The sequence below is a fragment of the Rhamphochromis longiceps genome, linkage group LG8, assembly GCF_057381845.1.
Source record: "Rhamphochromis longiceps isolate RC_006_pf linkage group LG8, R_longiceps_female_GT1.1, whole genome shotgun sequence".
Classification (NCBI taxonomy): Eukaryota; Metazoa; Chordata; class Actinopteri; order Cichliformes; family Cichlidae; genus Rhamphochromis; species Rhamphochromis longiceps.
The window spans coordinates 10,237,226-10,255,596 of record NC_140564.1 but is presented as its reverse complement, the minus strand read 5'-3'; the positions used below and the strand labels follow the sequence as shown (position 1 = coordinate 10,255,596).

Below are 18,371 nucleotides of genomic sequence, written 5' to 3'. Positions count from 1 at the left end.
AAATAATTATTAGCTTACAACTTGTGATTGCCAAGACAAACGTGTGCATGGATAATTCTTTGCTATGGGAATGACCAATGGCCTTTCTGTAGAGCTTGGAAGTATATTTGTAACTGCAGGTGTTGCTGTTGTGGTCAGTAGAAAGAATGCAGGCTTAAAACACTTTACTTTTTAAACTCGGAAGATATTTTTTTTTATACAGTCTGTGGGAGTGACCCACAGTACCCATGTGGCAGCTAACGTCAGTGTATGTGGCTTTGTTTTTAAAGCCTCACATGCTGAGCAGCGAGACTAAAACGTAGACCCGGAGTTTTATTGTTCCGATAATGCGGCACTATTGTTTTTGTGCAAAGGTTATGCCTTTGAAAATTAAAATGATTAATGTGGACGTAGCTAAAGATTGACCTCAGAGACCAGCTCACATAAGTCTCTGAGGACATATGTAGGTAGGTATGCTGCAGCAGTTAATTTCCAGTAAGAAATAAAGAGCTTTCATTTTCTACTATGAAAGGCTTTGTTTAAATATTTAGTATTTGAACAAATAAAAACAAACTGCTGGTATTTGAAAAATATGTCTCATTCCTTTAATTTTTTTTTATTCTGAACATCTTTTCTACCTTTTATGTATTGAAGGAAATTATTCATTTACATCTTGTTTCAGTGTTTTAATGAAAGTGTTTGGATGATTTTCACATTTTCAGTTGGGATTTTTAACGTTGGCATGGCTAATTGTAAAACATTAACAGACCAGCCCCTTAGAAAATCGTTCACTCCTTCCTAAGTTGTTCTCATCACGTTTGAGTTATCCCTCTTTCTGCGTCTCTCCGTCTCCAGGAAGGAGCGTCCAGTCTCCATGGGCCTGTTCCAACTTCCTGCAGCTGAAGGCATGACCCCTGACCTCCACAGAGAACCCGTGGACACCCCATCTGAACCATGGAGATTCAACAACCTTAGCCATCCACGGTCTAACACCAGCCTCAAGGTATGACGTAGGCAGGTCACTGTTTGCACTGTTAATTCATTCCAAAGAAAGACTTCTCTTCATATCAACAATTCCAAAGTGTAAAGTTAGCAAGCTTCCCACGGATCAGATCCATGACATCATCTCGTGTTCGCTTAAGAGTTTGTGAAGCTAAATCGAAAGCATCCATCTAGAGAGAAAGGGTTGTTCAGTGTGCCCAGAATTTTTAACAGCGCGTGCGAGAGAGAGCGAGATGGGGTGGCGTGGAGCCCAGGAAACAGGGAAAGTGGTACCATTCGGGGGCCTGCCTTTAACCTCAGGGGAGGGTAGAAAGGACAGTGTGTCTTCACATTGTTGCTGTTGGTAACCATGCTTCCAGCAAAGCTCCATCATGAATATTTATGAGCATCTAATAAGTATTCATTTGTAGTTATTACACTAGTACTGGGTCAAGAGGACATTTTAAGAGTGTGAAAGTGAAATAACATTCAGTTATCAAAGTTTTGCAATGCTGGTATATCCCAGTGTATCCTTTTTCCAACTTAGCTTTTACACAATGACACGGTTTTACACTTCACTCTTAGTCCAGCTGCACAGCAGCGCCTTTGTGTTTGGTCCTCTTAGTTGACCTTTTCAGAAGATTTAGTTAATGATCCCATTCTCCCGCCGCGTTCAGCAGCTTGTATGTGTTTGTGTGCAGATGTTTTTTTGGAAGCTTAGGAAAGAGCCACAGGCAACAGTTGAGCACTGTTCTCCCCCAATTGGCTGTACAGTGTAACTATAGCAACAATGGAGTGACGCCATTGTGCAGACAAGTAACCTGAAAGGAAATACTCCCACCGGTGCAGAGGGAGGAGAATAGGTGGACTCGGAGAGGGAAGAGGGATTATGTTAGAGGAAACTGTAGCATGGATATAATTTAATTCTCTAATACTGTCTGCGAACGCCTCTTTATTCCTTTTGTGTTTGTCAAGATGACAGAGGGATCTGGATGATGGCGTTATTGTCCTGATTGATTCTTTTGCATCAGCACTGTCCTATTTATGGGATAGAGGTCTCCGGCATTAGAGGATCAAAACAATTGAGGCTTAGAAAATCGAAATGCCTCTGCTAAGTGCTCGTGAACTTTAGAGGACGAACGTAATACTTGAAAGTTTTGATTTGATTGACTTTTATAGAGAGATTTCGGCAAAGCGGTGACCTTTACTGCCAAAGGAAGCCTTGAACAGGACTCACTGCTATGTTTCATAAGTTCAGGCCTTTCCCACACTTTTCCTGTTGTTGGCTTTTGAGCTTTTCATCTTCCTTAGAGTGGTTTCACATTAGCGTGGCCACTATATAGCAGTAAAACTACATAGTGTGTTTAGTGAATAATTCATTTCCAATGTTTCTCAGCTTGAAGAACTGTTTTCTCCAGTCACAGTGGAAGGTGAAAGTTCACCACAGAATGTTCCCAATGTGGATGTTGATCAGGACCAGGTAGAAACTATAGCCTGTGCATCCACCAGGCTAATGTAGTTCTGTGCCTGCAAACCACCTGTCTTAGGTGGTTTGCAGGTTTTGCACTGTGTGTGTTTGTGTGTTTTAATATTTGCTCATGCTAAAAACTAAAAATACTTTGTCCCAGTGATAATGCACGATGCTTGCCTAGCAACAGAGTGTTTTAGCAGTATCAGAAGGGGAAGTGCCTCTTTGCCTCTTTTTTATTAAATGAACTAGAAACAATAATTCAGGTTTAATGACATTTTAAAAGATTTGTGAAGTTGAGCTGTTTGGGGCCTGCATCCCAGATTGAGGGAAACTTAAACCTGTTTAAATGTGGAATGATTCTTTGAGGCGGAATGGACTCTGCACCAGACCTGTAACAGTGCACCACTCCTGGCATTGAGGATCCTAGAAAACTGATCAAGAAGCTGGTAATCAAGTGATCCAGTTAATTAGCAGATAACTACATGCGGCATCCACTAAACTTGGATTGATGTCCTTTATAGACTTTTAGTAATTACAGCAGCAAAAAATGCCTTGTAGCGGAATATACAGTGTAAACTGAAGCCTGTCGGAGGTGAGGTCAGATAAGTAACTGAAAATCAGTCAAAAGTGACGTTTCTTATTTCTTATATCGGAATAATCCTGCCCATGTCGGGCACAGTTTCGACTGGAAAGCTCGAGCAGCTTGTGCCAAAATAAAAATGTGTTTTCTGTCATTGAGATACATTTTTGGTTTTTAGTAAAGATGACATCAAACAAGATGATGAAAACTGCAGGATGGAGTAGTTTCAACGACACTTGGAGCACAGTCATAATACAGAGGAAAAAAGTAGTTTGGCGTATTTGCAGTACAAGCCTAGTGAAGTACAGTGGGGGAAATAATTATTTGCTATCCTGCTGAATTTGTAAGTATGTTCACTTAAAGTAATGAACAGTCTGTTTTTCTGTTAATTTCATTTTAATGGAGCGTGAGAAAGAGAGAGAACATGAACCACAAATAAAAAACAAACAAACCCCAAAATCAAATTACACAAGTCATAAAAAGATTTGCATGTCATTAAGTGAAATAAGTATTTAATCCCAAAGCAAAACATGACAGTACTTGGTGGAGAAATCCTGTTTGGCGTGCACTTTGAACAGTAAGACATTTCTTGTAGTTGGTCACCAGGTTTTCGCACATCTCCGTAACGAGTTTGGCCCACTCGTCTTTACAGAAACTCTTTAAATCTGCTGCTTGGCGACTCGAAGCTTCAGCTCCGTCCACAGATTTTTATGGCAGGATTGAGGTCTGGAAACTGGCTCGGCCACTCCATAATCTTACTCTTCTTGTTTTTTAGACACTATTTGATGCCTTGTTCATCTATGGTTTTGTAATATTTTAGCTTTAATTGAATAAAGGGTTTGTTTAGCATGTTGCATTCTGGGTTGGGTTTTTGTGTGTATCCGTGTGTTTAGCTGCATGGTAAAATGTTCCCATTTTAACATGGTTAACACATAATGTTCTGTTTGAATGGAGGAAATGTAGATTCTCCTTACTGATGATGTCCTAGTGGAACTACAATTGAATGACAGTCATTTTTATGTGAACTTTGCTTGGCTTTGTTATGAATGCAGTGAGGTGCACATAACCTACTTTTTACAATTGATAAGGAGTGAATTTTAAAGTTTTAAAGACTTCCTGAGGCTCATAGTTTTTTTTTTTTTGCTACCTCGTATCTTCTGATTGCTGTTTTCCTCCTTCACCTTAAGGATGAACTGTCCCAACTGAACTGTGGGAGTTCCAGGTCCAACACGCAAACCAACCAGGGAAGCGTCTCTAAAAACGGAACACCTGTGTCTTTACAAGATGGAGGGTCCAAATCCACCACTCCCTCGCTGGGGGGTGCCTCTAAATCAAACACCCCCACATCTAACTACAGCAATAATTCTCAGTCCACCACACCACTGTCTCCTTTTGATGGTGGTTCCACTGGCATGAGTCCCATGTCTAGTCTTGGGAGAGGGTCTGCTTCTGATGTTGCCATGGAGTCTGTGGACACCCCCTTAAAGGACCAGGAAACTTCAGATGGCCACAACAAAAACCTGGACCGGAGCAGTGGAAAGCCAGAGAGCAATAAGAACATAGCAGCGGTGCAGGAAGGACAGCAGAAGGGTCCTGAGTCTGATACTACACCTCTTAAAGAGGATGGTCAGTGCTTCTCTTATCACAGCTTCTCTGTTGCGGTAACATGACTGCACTCCCTTGTAATTGTTCTCAGTTAAGACTGTGCCAGTATTAAATCTGTGCTGGTTATAGATGGAGCAGATAGCCTGGAGAAGTCTGAGGTGCAGGCTATCATAGAGTCCACCCCTGAGCTGGACATGGACCTCGCTGGCTGCAGAGGAACAAGGTACAGCAGTAACCTAAGAGCATAAGCAATAATTATGTTTATCAATGAATAATATGAAGTTATATGTATTCATCAGTTTATCTGTGAGCTTTTACATAACTATTAAAATATATATATACAATTACACTCATGTCCATCATATTCATTGTAACCTCGCTAATGAGCCTCACCTTATCAGTCCGCTTTATTGCTGATAAAAGTGCTAAAGTATTGCAAAATCACGCATTCTTCTTCATGATAATAATCCTTTTCTCCCTTTCCTCTGTGTCCCACCTGTCCTTTCAGCACACCAACTAAAGGTGGCGTAGAGAATCTAGCATTCGACCGCAACACCGACTCTCTGTTTGAGGAGCTGTCGTCTGCAGGAAATGACCTCATAGGAGATGTGGATGAAGGAGCTGACCTGCTGGGTAAGAAGTCTCACTCTGTCAGGAGTAACGATGTAGCCTCAGTCTTTAATTTTACTACCAATTTTACCCTCCTCTCGTATTCTCTGAATTGTCTTTTCTTTGGCTGTCGGGCATTATCATCTATACAGATGAGTTTTCTGGTGTGTGTCAGTGAATTTCTCTCTCTATTAACTAGCTCATCGATTTCCTCATTTGTGTGTATAATGTGTCCCCTCTGTGACGTTTCTTTCCTGGATAGGCTGAGTAAATTATAGTGCCTCTGCTGTGCTGTGAAGAGCCGTGATGTTATAAATTAGACGTGTTAAAACGAGAGCACTTAACCTACTTGCAGAGTCTCATAAAGCGCTTTCTTATTCCCCTTTGCATGACTCTCAGACTACAACTTTTTAGGTAAGACTGAGAGAGTTAGTGTGTAGGATAGACATACACATGTAAGAACTTAAAAATACTAAACAATATAGAATAAAAAAAATAGGTGTCAGTAAGATTTTGATTGATATTTTGATTTAATATCGGTCTCTGATCATTTTCAGGTATGGGGCGAGAAGTTGAACACCTTATCCATGAGAACACCCAGCTGCTAGAGACCAAGTGAGTAATCACTGAAAAGTTTTGGAGGCGAGCTGTTCAAGCTGTGCCAGTTTAGTACACAAGTATTTTATTTCAATGGTAACCAATGCAGACTATTAAGAGCAGCAGAAATAAGTGTATCCCAGAGTGCTGCAAACCTGCCAGCTGCCACAGGGCGAGAGGCGCCTGGACAGTTGAGCCGCTGTGGTTGTCTGCAGACAGACAATCACTCACACTCAAACCTGCGGTTAATTTAGAAGCACTAATGAGCCTACAACAGTGCAGTTATAATACAGTGTGAGGACTCAGTTACAGCCCACAGTTTGGACCTTTTGTACTCACAGCTTCTGACACCAGTGAGTACAGACATGTCATAAACTGACACTGTGCCTCGCTAGTTAAAGCCAGATAAGTATTTATTTATTTCTAAAGACATAAGAGGGTCTTATTTTGTCACAAGCTGTTAATAAATCTGTGGTCCAATATGTCACTGTGCGTGCACCAGGAGGCACAATGTGGCTGCAGATGAATTTATGGTCATGCAGAGAGTGTGTTCGCTGTCCGCCTGTCTGTCTGCAGTGAGTTATGGTTTGGTTACAGCTGGTCTGTGGGCTTTTCTTGCTCGTGTTATTGTTGGTCCGTGAGCCACCTGCAAAAAAGAGCGGAGTTGTAACATGCAAAGCACTGAAGTGAAACAGCAGCAGAGCAACAGCTGAAAGTGTTAAAAACAATGAAAATCGTCCTCTGCAGCCACTGTCTCTGCTTTTCATGCTTTATTTTTGGATCTTTGAGGTACGTGTTTCTCCCATTCCCGATGAACTGTGCTATTACTCCCTGCTCTACTTTGGCACCAGTTAGCATTTGACAGATGCATACATGATTCATCATCTGCCTTCCAGCGGCAGTCAGGATCTCTCTCCTGCACTCTCTCCAACCGAAAAGAGTATACGGATGGACACGTATGCGGGACCATAAATTCCACTTTACTTCATTTTAAAAATGGCTGATGGGTGGAGTCATGTTTCCACCTTTAAAATAACCAGCTGGGCATTTTTTGACTCTACTTGATAGACTTTTACCACAGAGTTAAAATTGGTCAGTTTATGGATAAATGAATATAGAAATAACCAATATTGAGGAACAGAGTAATGGTGCCCCCTTGTGTTTAAAATTGATATTACAGCAGATTGTGTGTTTTTCTGCATATGTATTACTTTTCAGAAATGCTTTGAATGTGGTGAAGAATGACCTGATATCTCGTGTGGATGAGCTGTCGTGTGAGAAGGAGGTACTGCAAGGAGAGCTGAATGCTGTCACACATGCTAAGACCAAACTGGAGGAAAAAAACAAAGAATTAGAGGAAGAACTTAAAAAGTGAGTCGGCTTCAAAACACAATGTATAAATGAATTGCCCACCAGTCGAGGGTCTGCACTTTTACAGTTCTGACAGACTGAGTGTGTACTTTGTTACTCTGTCGCAGAGTTCGAGCAGAGCTGGACGAAGCCAAACAGAAGGTCAAGAATGACAATGAGGATGATGTGAGTCCTTGGCGCTTGTTATTTCTGCTTGTTGCATTCGTATATAAGTCTGAGCAGCGTAGAATGTCGAGGTATTTGACTTGCTATAAGTATCGGTTATCTTTAAGTAAAGATTGGTCTCCTGCCTGCAGAGTGATGTGCCTACAGCACAGAGGAAGCGCTTCACCAGGGTGGAGATGGCCAGAGTGCTGATGGAGAGGAACCAGTACAAGGAGAGACTCATGGAGCTGCAGGAGGCCGTCAGATGGACGGAGATGATCCGGTAACATGATCATCTGAGTCCATATATAAATGTTCTTCTGCACACAGTAAAATATATGCTAAGACAGAAAGTTTGTTAGAAATTGTTAGAATTTTTTGTTTGTTTTTTTTCTTTCAGGGCTTCAAAGGAGAACCCAACTCTTCCAGAGAAAAAGAAGTCCAGCCTCTGGCAGTTGTAAGCTCAAGTGTTTTTATGTTTTTGTTTTTTTTTAACTTGAGGACTTAAATCACGACTACCATGATTGTTGATATTTATTGCTCTTCTTCTGTATTCCATGTTTGAATGGTTTCTCCAGGATGTAGGTAAATCTGACATGATAAACATAACTGACCATTGAAGCTCTCATCTTATAACAAACCCCTAACAGAGGAGAGGAATCCAGAGAGCAGTGCCTCTGCTTTCAGTTCTCAGACCAGTCGTAGATTCTTGATTACGTTTTAAAACTGGTTGTAAAAATCAACCTCAGAAGCTTCCGAGGCTGCTGTTCTTCTCCTTTGTTAGAGTCCATAAGGATTGAGTTTGGTTTGAGGCTGGGCACTATTTGAAGCAGTTCTTTGGGACTGGAATAACTGCACTTATAAAACCGTATCTGACAAATGTGCATCTCTGCCTTTTTCCTGTGTGTCCCTCTATTCTGCCTGATGTTGTGACGTCTGTGTGCAGGAGGTGTGTTGGGAGGGTTGGTGTAGAGTGGGGAGGGAACTCAGAAATATGGGTGGAGTGTTTTGGTTGAAACAGTTAAAGATATAATAGATTTAATAGAATCTAACACCACATTTAAAAAATAAAAAATTAAAGTAGCTTTGCATGATTTACAGTTTAAAGCGATTCTTATTTATCTGGTACTGTGCCACTGTGTGTAACGAGCACTTTTAGCTCCCTTCTCCATCCATTTAAGCCAGCTTTCTCCTGATTCGCTGTCCCTTACAGACAAAGGATATAAATAGCAGTTGGAGCTGGTGTGCTCACAGTGGGCAGTTTTCCAGAGATGACCATATTAGGGTTTTCCAGTCTCTCTGACAAAAGTCCAAAAGTAGAAAAGAAAACAGTCTGAAAGGAAGAATTTAGAGCAGTGGGAGGCCTCAGCTTCAGCCTCAGAGGATTTGCTTGCACATTCATTAATTATATATATCATATATACACTAAGGAAAAGCATAATTGGTCCACTTTAATTGACAGATATTTTCTTATGTTAATTAGAAAAATGGTAAAAATGTATTGCTGTATGTAGATAGCTAAAAAGCTTGTTTGCTTACTGTAGAGGAGTTGTGGGAATGTGAAGTTGTTTTTGGTCAGGCCTGTTCTGCTCTGTGTTGACTAACATCCTAGTCGGTGCTCAGTATTAACCCCGCACTCCCTGCTCTCCAGCATTCTGGATTTACAGGTGCTCTGATGCTTTTCTGTTTAGAAGACGAATTAATTCCCTGGTTTGAATGAAAGCTAGCATGGCGTGTTGGCACTGGGAGAGGAACCTTTTTTATTCTTAAACCCTACCTGTGTTGCTGGAGCTACTGCTTTTGTGTCCGCCCCTCTATATGTTTGTCTGTTTGCTTTGTTTCCCTCCTTCCCCCCTTTTTCCCTTTCCACTTCCCTGCCCTTACACCTCCAGTTTCAGCCGTTTGTTCAGCTCGTCGGGCGGAGGAGCCAAGAAGCCGGCAGCGGAGGCCCCAGTAAACGTCAAGTACAACGCACCCACCTCTCAGATTCAGCCGTCCGTCAAGAAGAAGAGCAGCACCCTGCAGCAGCTGCCCAGTGACAAGAGCAAAGCCTTTGACTTCCTCAATGAGGAGTAAGTCAGAAAACACACACACTGTTAGTCGTGTTTCCTGAGATTACTTTTGGAGCACTGACCAAAGATCACAAACATCCCACTCATATTCATTGTTAATTTTTCCAAATATTTTCTTCAGTGATAAATTCTTTGATCCAAGTGTCCAAAAGTATTCAGCTTGTTTTAGCTTTGCTATTGAACTTTTACACTAGGAAATAAAAATCCCACTTCAAATGTTCCATTCATCCATGGTCTTCCACTTCAGGGTTGCCTATCCCAGCTGTCGTAGGGCGAGAGGCGGGGTAGACCCTGGACAGGTCGCCAGTCTGTCGCAGGGCTAACACATAAAGACAGACGATCATTCACACTCACATTCACACTTATGGTTAATTTAGAATCACCAGTTAACCCAACCCCACTAACTGCATGTCTATGGACTGTGGGAGGAAACCAGAGTACCCGGAAAGAACCCACACGAACATGAGGAGAACATGCAAGAAAGGCTCTGGCCACGTGGTGCTGAACCCAGAACCTTCTTGCTGTGAAGCAGCACTGCTAACCACCGCGTCACCTCGCTGCCCTTCAACACACATTTGATAAATTAAACATTTAGGCTGTCAAGATTTGAGCTCTGGTCAGTGCAGCCACAGAAACACATGTGAGTTGAGGAGAAGTGAGACAAGTTGAGAATGTGCAGGAAGACACAATGGACAACAAATCAGTAATTAAATCAACGAGTAAGTCATCAGTGTTTCAGCAGTTTCCTGTACCTCGCTCAAAATCATAGCAGCCTACCTGCACCTCAGTCTGACTTAGTTTGCATGTTTGTTGTGAGAAGCGGATGCCCTGATCTGTAGTCACCTTTCTTTAGTCAACCATAAACTGTGTAGAGGAGCTGAGGCGGTAGTATAGTGGCTACTGACATGAAAGAAGGCAAATCTTCAGTTGAAGAGGAAAAAAGAAAAATAATCAATGAAAAATGTTCTTTTCTTTTATTTAGCCTTTAGTCATCTATGAGTTCAATAATTTCTCATAACTTTTCTTGTCCGCTGTCTCTGAACTTCATTCAGTGGCTGTGGCCGTATGAAGCAGGGGAAGAGGAGCAAAGTTTAGCGCAGAAGAGAGATGGGGAAATGCAACATGGAGTCGAGTTAATAGCGGCTCTTTTGTCCCGCAGAGCGCCAGCTGATAGTGTGGTATCCAGGCGAGAACAGAAGAGGGCTCAATACCAGCAGGTCAAAGCCCACGTCCAGAAGGAGGATGGCAGACTGCAGGCGTACGGCTGGAGCCTCCCTAAGAAGTACAAAGTAAGGAAAGGAGAATATTAATTGTACCAAAGGGAAGTTCACACTAGAACAAAGCGTTAAATGCAGTGACTGTTTGTGTGTTTGGCTTTTCAGGCTAACGGTGGTCAGGCAGAGAGCAAGATGAAGAGTCTACCTGTTCCTGTCTTCCTCAGACCGCTAGATGAGAAAGATGCTTCTATGAAGGTTTTAAAGATTTGGTTCACAACAGGAAATATGAACATTTTGAGACTTTTGTCTCAGTAGTGTGGTGTAAATTATTAGCTTATTATTCATATGTCTGACTGCTGTATCTGTGTGTCTGTGCTTCAGCTGTGGTGTGCTACCTGTGTGAATCTTTCTGGAGGTAAAACCAGAGATGGAGGTTCAATAGTCGGGGCCAGTGTGTTTTATAGTGACGTGTCAGGACCAGAGAGCCCGAAAAAGAAGGTTGGATCTCAGAGCAGTCTGGATAAGCTGGATCAAGAACTCAGGGTACATACGCACACACTTTGATGTGATCTTTGACCTAAAGTGCTGATTTCCAAATTTGTATTTTTTTTATTCTTTGATTCTATTAAAGTAACTTTGTTCAAATTAATCTTTATTTGAATTCCGATGGGTCTTGCTGTTGTCTTTTGGAAACTAAAGGTTTGTTAATAAGTAATTTATTTTCCGCTTCTCTGTTTTTGTGGATCCAGGACCAGCAGAAAGAGCAGCGGCACCAGGAGGAGTTGTCGTCACTCGTGTGGATTTGCACCACCACCAAGTCTACTACTAAAGCTGTCGTCATTGATGCCAACCAGCCTGGGAACATCCTGGAGGGCTTCTTTGTTTGTAACTCTCACATCCTCTGCATCGCAAGCGTGCCAGGTCAGTTAATCAGTGTATTTGTATCCCACAGTTGGATACGTTTTTTCTTTTGTCCTTTTTGTGGAGATAACTCACTTGGCATTCACTGGCCTGCAGAAAACGCACATCAGTTATAAAGAACAGCACGATTTCTCTATTAATTTTCTTCAGGTGCGAGAGAGACAGACTACCCAGCTGGAGAAGAAGTGCCTCCAAACTCTGAGGTGGGACCGGTGGGAGATGGCAACTCTTCAGCAACCAGTACCAGCTCAACAGGTGGCGACAGCGTGCTGGGAGGCATCACAGTGGTGGGCTGTGAAGCTGAGGGAGTAACAGCTGTTCCTCAGACAGCAGGAAAAGATGGAGAAGCCGGTAAGAGCTTTCGGGATCACTGCAAAGGAGTCTTCTTCTGATACATTTGCAAAAATAAAACTACTGTGCTTCTGCATGATTGGTTTCCCCAGAATCCAGACCAGCGGAAGAAGCCACAGAGGCGACAGAGAGCAGTGCAGAATCTGCTGACCAACGAGAAAGCCTGCGGGAAATCTACACTGAGCACGTCTTCACAGATCCACTGGGAGCACAGCACAAAGTAGAGACGCCAGCCAACTACTCTCAGAGGTAACATCAAGAGGCAAAGTGGTGTTGTGATCCAGTCTTGCTAATAAAAGCTTCACTTTGTTTCAGAGCCATAAACAAACCACAGAGCAGCAACAATAGCTTGCTGTAAACCATTTACTGTATCGTGAGCTGCATGTAAACATTAGTGAACGATTACTGCAGTGCACCAGAGCTTCAGGTCAGGCTCTGTTTCTGCATCACTCATCGACTGTGTGCCTTTTACCTTGAAACGTGATCTATACTGAATTATATACTGTCTGATCTGCATGTTTAATGGCTGCATATCCGGCACGCACTTTATTCCTTTGTTAATCAGCTAATGTGCAAAGAAGAACTTTGAAAGATCTTCAGCAAACTTGGAGAACTATTGCTCCGGACCCTTTGAAATCTGGCTGCTTTTTGAGAGCAAAAGGGAAAGAAATGTGGGACGATTTGAGACTTTTGCTCAGTCCTGTATCTTAATCCCCAGTGCATCGCAGTGAAGCATTTAATCCATTATTCCTTGAAAAGAAAGTTGGTAAAATCAGTCCAAGATTTTTATTTGTCTCCTTTTGATTGAAGCGGCGTGACTAATCCACTCACTTTTTAAGTTTAAGACTCACAGTGACAGACGACAAACAGGACTCATTTAGAAAACTTTGTCCTTTTGGTGATCAAGCATAACGACGATAACTGACTTTTTGCTCTTTTGAAGTACAACAAACACACACAATCAGCCCTTCTTGGACACTCGGGTCCAAACACATAAGATTAAAGTGTCCCAGTGCAGACGTCTGATGTAAACACTGTATTTACTGTGTTCTCTGACGAGCAGGGAGAGCGATCTGCTGAAGGATGGCGTGAGCTTGAACCCCAGCGCAGAGGAGCAGGACCTGATGAGAGAAGAGGCTCAGAAAATGAGCAGTGTTCTTCCCACTATGTGGCTGGGCGCACAGAATGGATAGTGAGATTTTTTTCATTTTTCTTTCACTCAGCACTTTTGTAAGTGACTGAATTTAAAAACAGGAAAAAAAACCCTCTGTCTAAATCGATGCACCTGCTGTGATTCCAGTGTGTACGTGCACTCCTCCGTGGCTCAGTGGAAGAAGTGTCTTCACTCTATAAAGCTGAAGGACTCTGTGCTCGGCATAGTGTAAGTGCATTCAGACAGGTGGCAGCTGGAGTTTATTTCCTTCCTATTTGCCTGTTTAAACATGTAATTCTCACACATTTCCTCCCACAGACACGTGAAAGGGCGTGTGCTAGTCGGCCTCTCTGATGGCACGTTAGCCATTTTCCACAGAGGTGTAGGTGAGAGAGTTGAGCTGTTGCCACTTCCTTCTTTAACGTGTGTACACATTATCCAGCTGTCTAACTTGAGTTTATTTTGTAAGATGGACAGTGGGACCTGACAAACTACCATCTGTTAGACTTGGGGAGGCCTCACCACTCCATCCGCTGCATGACAGTAGTGCATGATAAGGTGTGGTGTGGCTTCAGGAACAAGATCTATGTGGTGCAACCTAAAGCCATGAAGATAGAGGTACAGTAACCTCGTGGTAATGATTAGCACTTCAGAAATCTTCCCTTTGCTTCATGTCTAAACTGCTAATGTCTTTGTACACTGCAGAAATCATTTGATGCCCACCCTCGTAAGGACAGTCAGGTACGTCTGCTGGCCTGGGACGGCGACGGTATCTGGGTGTCCATCAGACTCGACTCCACCCTCAGGCTGTTCCACGCTCACACCTACCAGCACCTCCAGGATGTCGACATCGAGCCCTATGTCAGCAAAATGTTGGGTCAGTTCTACAATCGTCCGTCTTGACAACAGCAGCATGTTTTGAAAATGCAGAGATAAAAGTTTTGTCTGTGTTCCAGGCACGGGCAAACTGGGCTTCTCATTTGTCAGAATCACGGCTCTGATGGTGTCGTGTAACCGTCTGTGGATCGGAACTGGCAATGGCGTTATCATCTCCATTCCTCTGACAGAGGGTGAGTCTGAGCTGGATCTGTTTAGTTCTTTTCTAACCTCTTAGTTGAGACTTTGGTTATGCTTATTTGTTCTGTATGTGTTGCTGCCTTTATGTGTGATCTCTGAATGAGCTGTTGCAGTGTAGTAATGACATTATGTTGCTTAATAGTTGATTCACTCCTGCTCAATCATTAGCAGCCAGCAAGGTTACCAAGGCAGCAGGTAACCAACCAGGAAGTGCAGTCCGTGTTTATGGTGACGACAGTGGCGACAAAGTCACAGCAGGGACGTTTGTTCCATACTGCTCCATGGCTCACGCTCAGCTCTCTTTCCATGGTCACCGTGATGCTGTCAAGTTCTTCACAGCTGTTCCAGGTGAGCAAGCAGAAATGGACTAAACAAACTGCAGAAGCCCAAATCCTCTGCTCTAAACCACTCACAACCTGAGGGTTTAGTTTAGTTGAACAATGTGATTAATGGTGTCAAATCGTTGTTAAATAGACATGTGATATTACGGCAGTCTTTATTTACTGCAGAGTTACATTTTCTCCAAAGCTGTTCTTGGTTAGAGGAAAGAGCGGCAAGTCAACTAATCCCCCAAAACTGGAAAATTAATAAGTAAATCTCCACTTCACAGAGTAGGATACACCCAGAACTGACCAAGGAGATAATATATCTCATCTAGCCTGCTAACAACCAGGAGGGACCAGAAACCTGATGGAAAAAGATACAATAAAATAGTTACAGAATATAGAAAAAAGCAAAATATAGGGAGTTTAATCATTAAAATCTAACAAATGAAAGTATTGTGGTATGAGATTGTAAAGATTCAATGAGGAAAAGTGAAAGGACTCTAGATCCCTCCCAAACATAAGGCAGAAGGGCCCTTACCGCGTCGCGGCTGCCAGTGACGACACCTGCGGCTCTTTCTTTGAGGGGCCCCCCTTCAAGTTCAAGTTCACATTACGGACCGCAGCCAGTCTGTCAACAACGTGTTAGCGCGGTTAACTCATTAACGCGTTCGCTCCGTGAAGCCCCATGCACGGGGCGATCCGCGCTAACTTGCTAACGGAGATTTGCCGGGTTAATGCAGTTATGGCGTTAACGTCATTTTAACGAGATTAACGCTGACAGCACTAATTAAATGATGACAAAACAAGTGATGCAAACCTCGGCTTTCGGTCCTTGCTCGTGTTTGTTTCTTAACTCTGCATTAAAACTGAGTAGGCATAAAATCCAATGCTTTAGCACAACAACTCGGTCCTTTATTGACTAGTAATAAAGGGAAGGCAATGCTTCGTTATAGTTCCTGTCATTCTCAAACAGCTGACTAACTAGTGAGCTGAAATCTGACTGGGTGTAATTCTGGTAATTAACAAGGGCTAAATGTGAAAACTAGAAAAAAGTGGCTGAGCAGATGCGATCTGGAGTTTGTCCCTCTGTGCTTTCAGGTCACGCAGCTGCATCTGCATCGTGTGCAGGAGAAGCAGCTGGCGACAAGGCGGCAGATGCCACAACTCAGGAAGGAACTAAGTGTATGCTGGTGATGAGCGGAGGCGAAGGCTACATCGACTTCAGAATGGGTGAGTTTATTGCATGACGTGCTTACAGACCAGGCGGTAACGGCGCAGTGGTTGTAGAGGAGAACATGACGACTTGTGTGTCTGCAGGCGATGAGGACGGAGAGATGGAGGAGGCGGAGGACGCCCCCATCAAACTTCAGCCTAAAGCCGAGCGCAGCCACCTTATCGTTTGGCAGGTGACTCAGGACTGAGCTCTCGAGGCCTGATTTGCCTTTTCTCTCAAACCACGGAGTCGTCGAGGTGGGCGAGGCTTCTCTACGAGTTTAATCAGCACTTTCTTTTCTTCCTCAGTCCTGGACAGAAAGAGTAAAACAAGCAAAAACTGCTCTGAGCTCCTCCTCAACGTTAACCTTGATGCATGTTGTTTTATTATTGTTTTCTTTCTTTTTCTTTTCAATTTCATGGATTTGAAATGTAATCTGTTATAATGCCTCTTTTAAATATTATTTAATGTAAAGCGGTTGTTGAGGACAGAAGAATTACTTTTGATTTGTTGTATTTGACATTTCCAGGTTCCCTTCATTCAGTCCAGTTACTGTGTGCCCATGCTGGACTTGGCATATGTAAAATCGGTCAATGAAGACACAACAGAAAGTGGCCACATAATAGTGTAAAATGGAAAGCCTTCATTTGATAACTTTGCTTTTGAAAGTCTTTAGGTCAAATGCAATACACCACATATCAAGCTGGTTTGTGTCTGTTTTGTTTATCTATCCTAATAATCAATTTGCAGTAATGGTAGCCCAGTTTGTGCCTCGTGTGTTGCCGCTACATTCAGGCCACAGATCTGCACCACGCTGCAGAACCGAGCCCTGGAAAAAAAGAGCCCATGTGGAAGCACCAAAGATTGTAGTTCTTCTAATGGCCACTAGAGGTGCCACAGACTTCCATGTTATTATTCCCAACTTCACCCATGAGAATAACTTCGAAGCCTGTACAGCTAATTAGTCCGTTCAACACAAACACATACAATCAGTGTTTCTTTGTTTGTTGTTTTTTTTTAAATATGCAACTTATAATTCTGGACTCTGCTGAATGAGGAATGTGAGCAATCAGGCTGCTGAGTTTTACATTCTCAAATTTCGAGTCACTGAAATGAACTTCTGCATCATGTTTGTGCTGTTTGTCCTTCCAATTTTATCAGACAAATAATTTCATGCTGTGAGGTACAGGCTGTTTCTGCTTTGGTTTTGGTGAAATTCTAGCATTTGATTAGTCTTACTGTAGTGTCTGTAGTTACACCTGCACAATTTAGAGATGCAGCAGCAGTTTGCAGCATTTGCAGCAGCAAATGTTGCTCTATAACAACTATAAAATGTCTCGTTTTGCACAGGTATTCATGGTCCTCTTGAAAATGTTTCCTGGCACTTCATGTAGTGCTGCTTCGTCTGTATGAATCTTGGGACATAATTTGATTTTGAGATTTTTTTTCCCCCCTCCCAGGACGTGTCTTTAGACTCTGCATGGTTGGGGTTGTTGTGTTTCCTGAAAATCCGATGCTTAGCTCTGTGACTGAACCCAGTGTTAATGAATGAGAGGCACAAACTGCAGCTCTAACGGAGTTGCAGTAGCAGCTACCATTTTAACTCACTCACAGAACATTTGATGACATAACAAGCAGAAGCTGCTGTGTCTGTATAAACCTAAAGAAAGGACTTTCTTTATGTTTACACACCACAGACTTGTACTGAATCCAGGATGAGGTCGAGTCCTTTGGCTCTTTGATATGCGTGAGGACTGATTTAAAGGCTTTGAGTGTAACAGAGTATTAATTTTTTTCTCAAAACAATGCTCTGATTGTTACCAAAGGTTAAAGAATATAAAGTTTTCCACATGCTAAAACAATAGTTGTGTCTGGTTTAAGTGATGGCACCTTTCTGCAGCATGTGAGTCTGCCTCCATGTAGATACTGTGTGAGTTTTTCTAACAGAATTCCTAATGTATAGATGAGATCTATTTTTAGACTTTGATATGTGGGAATATTTTTAGGGTATGGGAAAAGAGAATGTGCTGCTGGACCTAAAACTGAGAGGATAAAAAAGCCACACTGAGGATTATCACCCCGTGTCCCCCCAACCACCCCCCAAAATTCTTCTTTTTAATAGGAGGTCAAAACTGGAACATATGTGTCAATTAGCAATATCGCAGCCTGGCAGCAAAGCCCCGTTTGCCATGTTCCATATGAACGTTTCTTTTTCATGTCTGTCCCCACTGAGTGCAGTGTGTCAGATGTCCACTGGAGACGGTCTCTGGCCTGCGTGTCAGCACGCTGCACTTTTGTTTTGTTCTTTGTATTGAACCACTATAGCGGAGGCCTGTTCTCGTTTTGCGAGGGTGTGTGTGTGTTTGTGCGTCTTCTCTCCAGGAGAGAAGAGTAATTATATTGCAATTTAGCCATTTCAGTATTTATTTACAATGATTGAGCCTTTGCAATTCAGATTGTATCTTTGTACATGGAATATGAATATATATGATTATATATATATATATATATATATATATATATATATATATATATATATATATATATATATATATATATATATATATATATATATATATATATATATATATATATATATATATATATATATATATATATATATGAATATATATATATATATATGAATATATGAATGAGAAACATGAATGTGGCTTGGGTTTTTTGTTTATTGTATGACTTTACT

At 42.2% G+C, this 18,371-nt stretch overlaps 1 protein-coding gene across 4 annotated transcripts in view; it reads left to right on the top strand.

Moving 5' to 3' along the window:
- Positions 1–17,861, top strand: part of spag9b (sperm associated antigen 9b) — a 40,720-nt gene extending 22,859 nt beyond the window's left edge. The window contains exons 5-29 of one of the 4 annotated variants that reach the window (XM_085415696.1): positions 835–982; positions 4,199–4,637; positions 4,746–4,839; positions 5,125–5,249; positions 5,783–5,840; positions 7,041–7,193; positions 7,301–7,358; positions 7,490–7,620; positions 7,738–7,795; positions 9,228–9,409; positions 10,569–10,698; positions 10,792–10,881; positions 11,008–11,169; positions 11,376–11,547; positions 11,698–11,898; positions 11,991–12,147; positions 12,962–13,090; positions 13,199–13,279; positions 13,370–13,437; positions 13,521–13,669; positions 13,757–13,928; positions 14,008–14,121; positions 14,300–14,476; positions 15,553–15,684; positions 15,772–17,861. In XM_085415696.1, the coding sequence (XP_085271822.1) occupies positions 835–982; positions 4,199–4,637; positions 4,746–4,839; positions 5,125–5,249; positions 5,783–5,840; positions 7,041–7,193; positions 7,301–7,358; positions 7,490–7,620; positions 7,738–7,795; positions 9,228–9,409; positions 10,569–10,698; positions 10,792–10,881; positions 11,008–11,169; positions 11,376–11,547; positions 11,698–11,898; positions 11,991–12,147; positions 12,962–13,090; positions 13,199–13,279; positions 13,370–13,437; positions 13,521–13,669; positions 13,757–13,928; positions 14,008–14,121; positions 14,300–14,476; positions 15,553–15,684; positions 15,772–15,875 (3,484 nt within the window). In that variant the 3' untranslated portion in view covers positions 15,876–17,861. Of the gene's footprint in view, positions 1–834; positions 983–4,198; positions 4,638–4,745; positions 4,840–5,124; positions 5,250–5,782; positions 5,841–7,040; positions 7,194–7,300; positions 7,359–7,489; positions 7,621–7,737; positions 7,796–9,227; positions 9,410–10,568; positions 10,699–10,791; positions 10,882–11,007; positions 11,170–11,375; positions 11,548–11,697; positions 11,899–11,990; positions 12,148–12,961; positions 13,091–13,198; positions 13,280–13,369; positions 13,438–13,520; positions 13,670–13,756; positions 13,929–14,007; positions 14,122–14,296; positions 14,477–15,552; positions 15,685–15,771 lie in introns of all 4 variants that reach the window. The other 3 variants (XM_085415697.1, XM_085415698.1, XM_085415695.1) reach the window with 3 other exon arrangements.
- Positions 17,862–18,371: the final 510 nt, after the last annotated feature.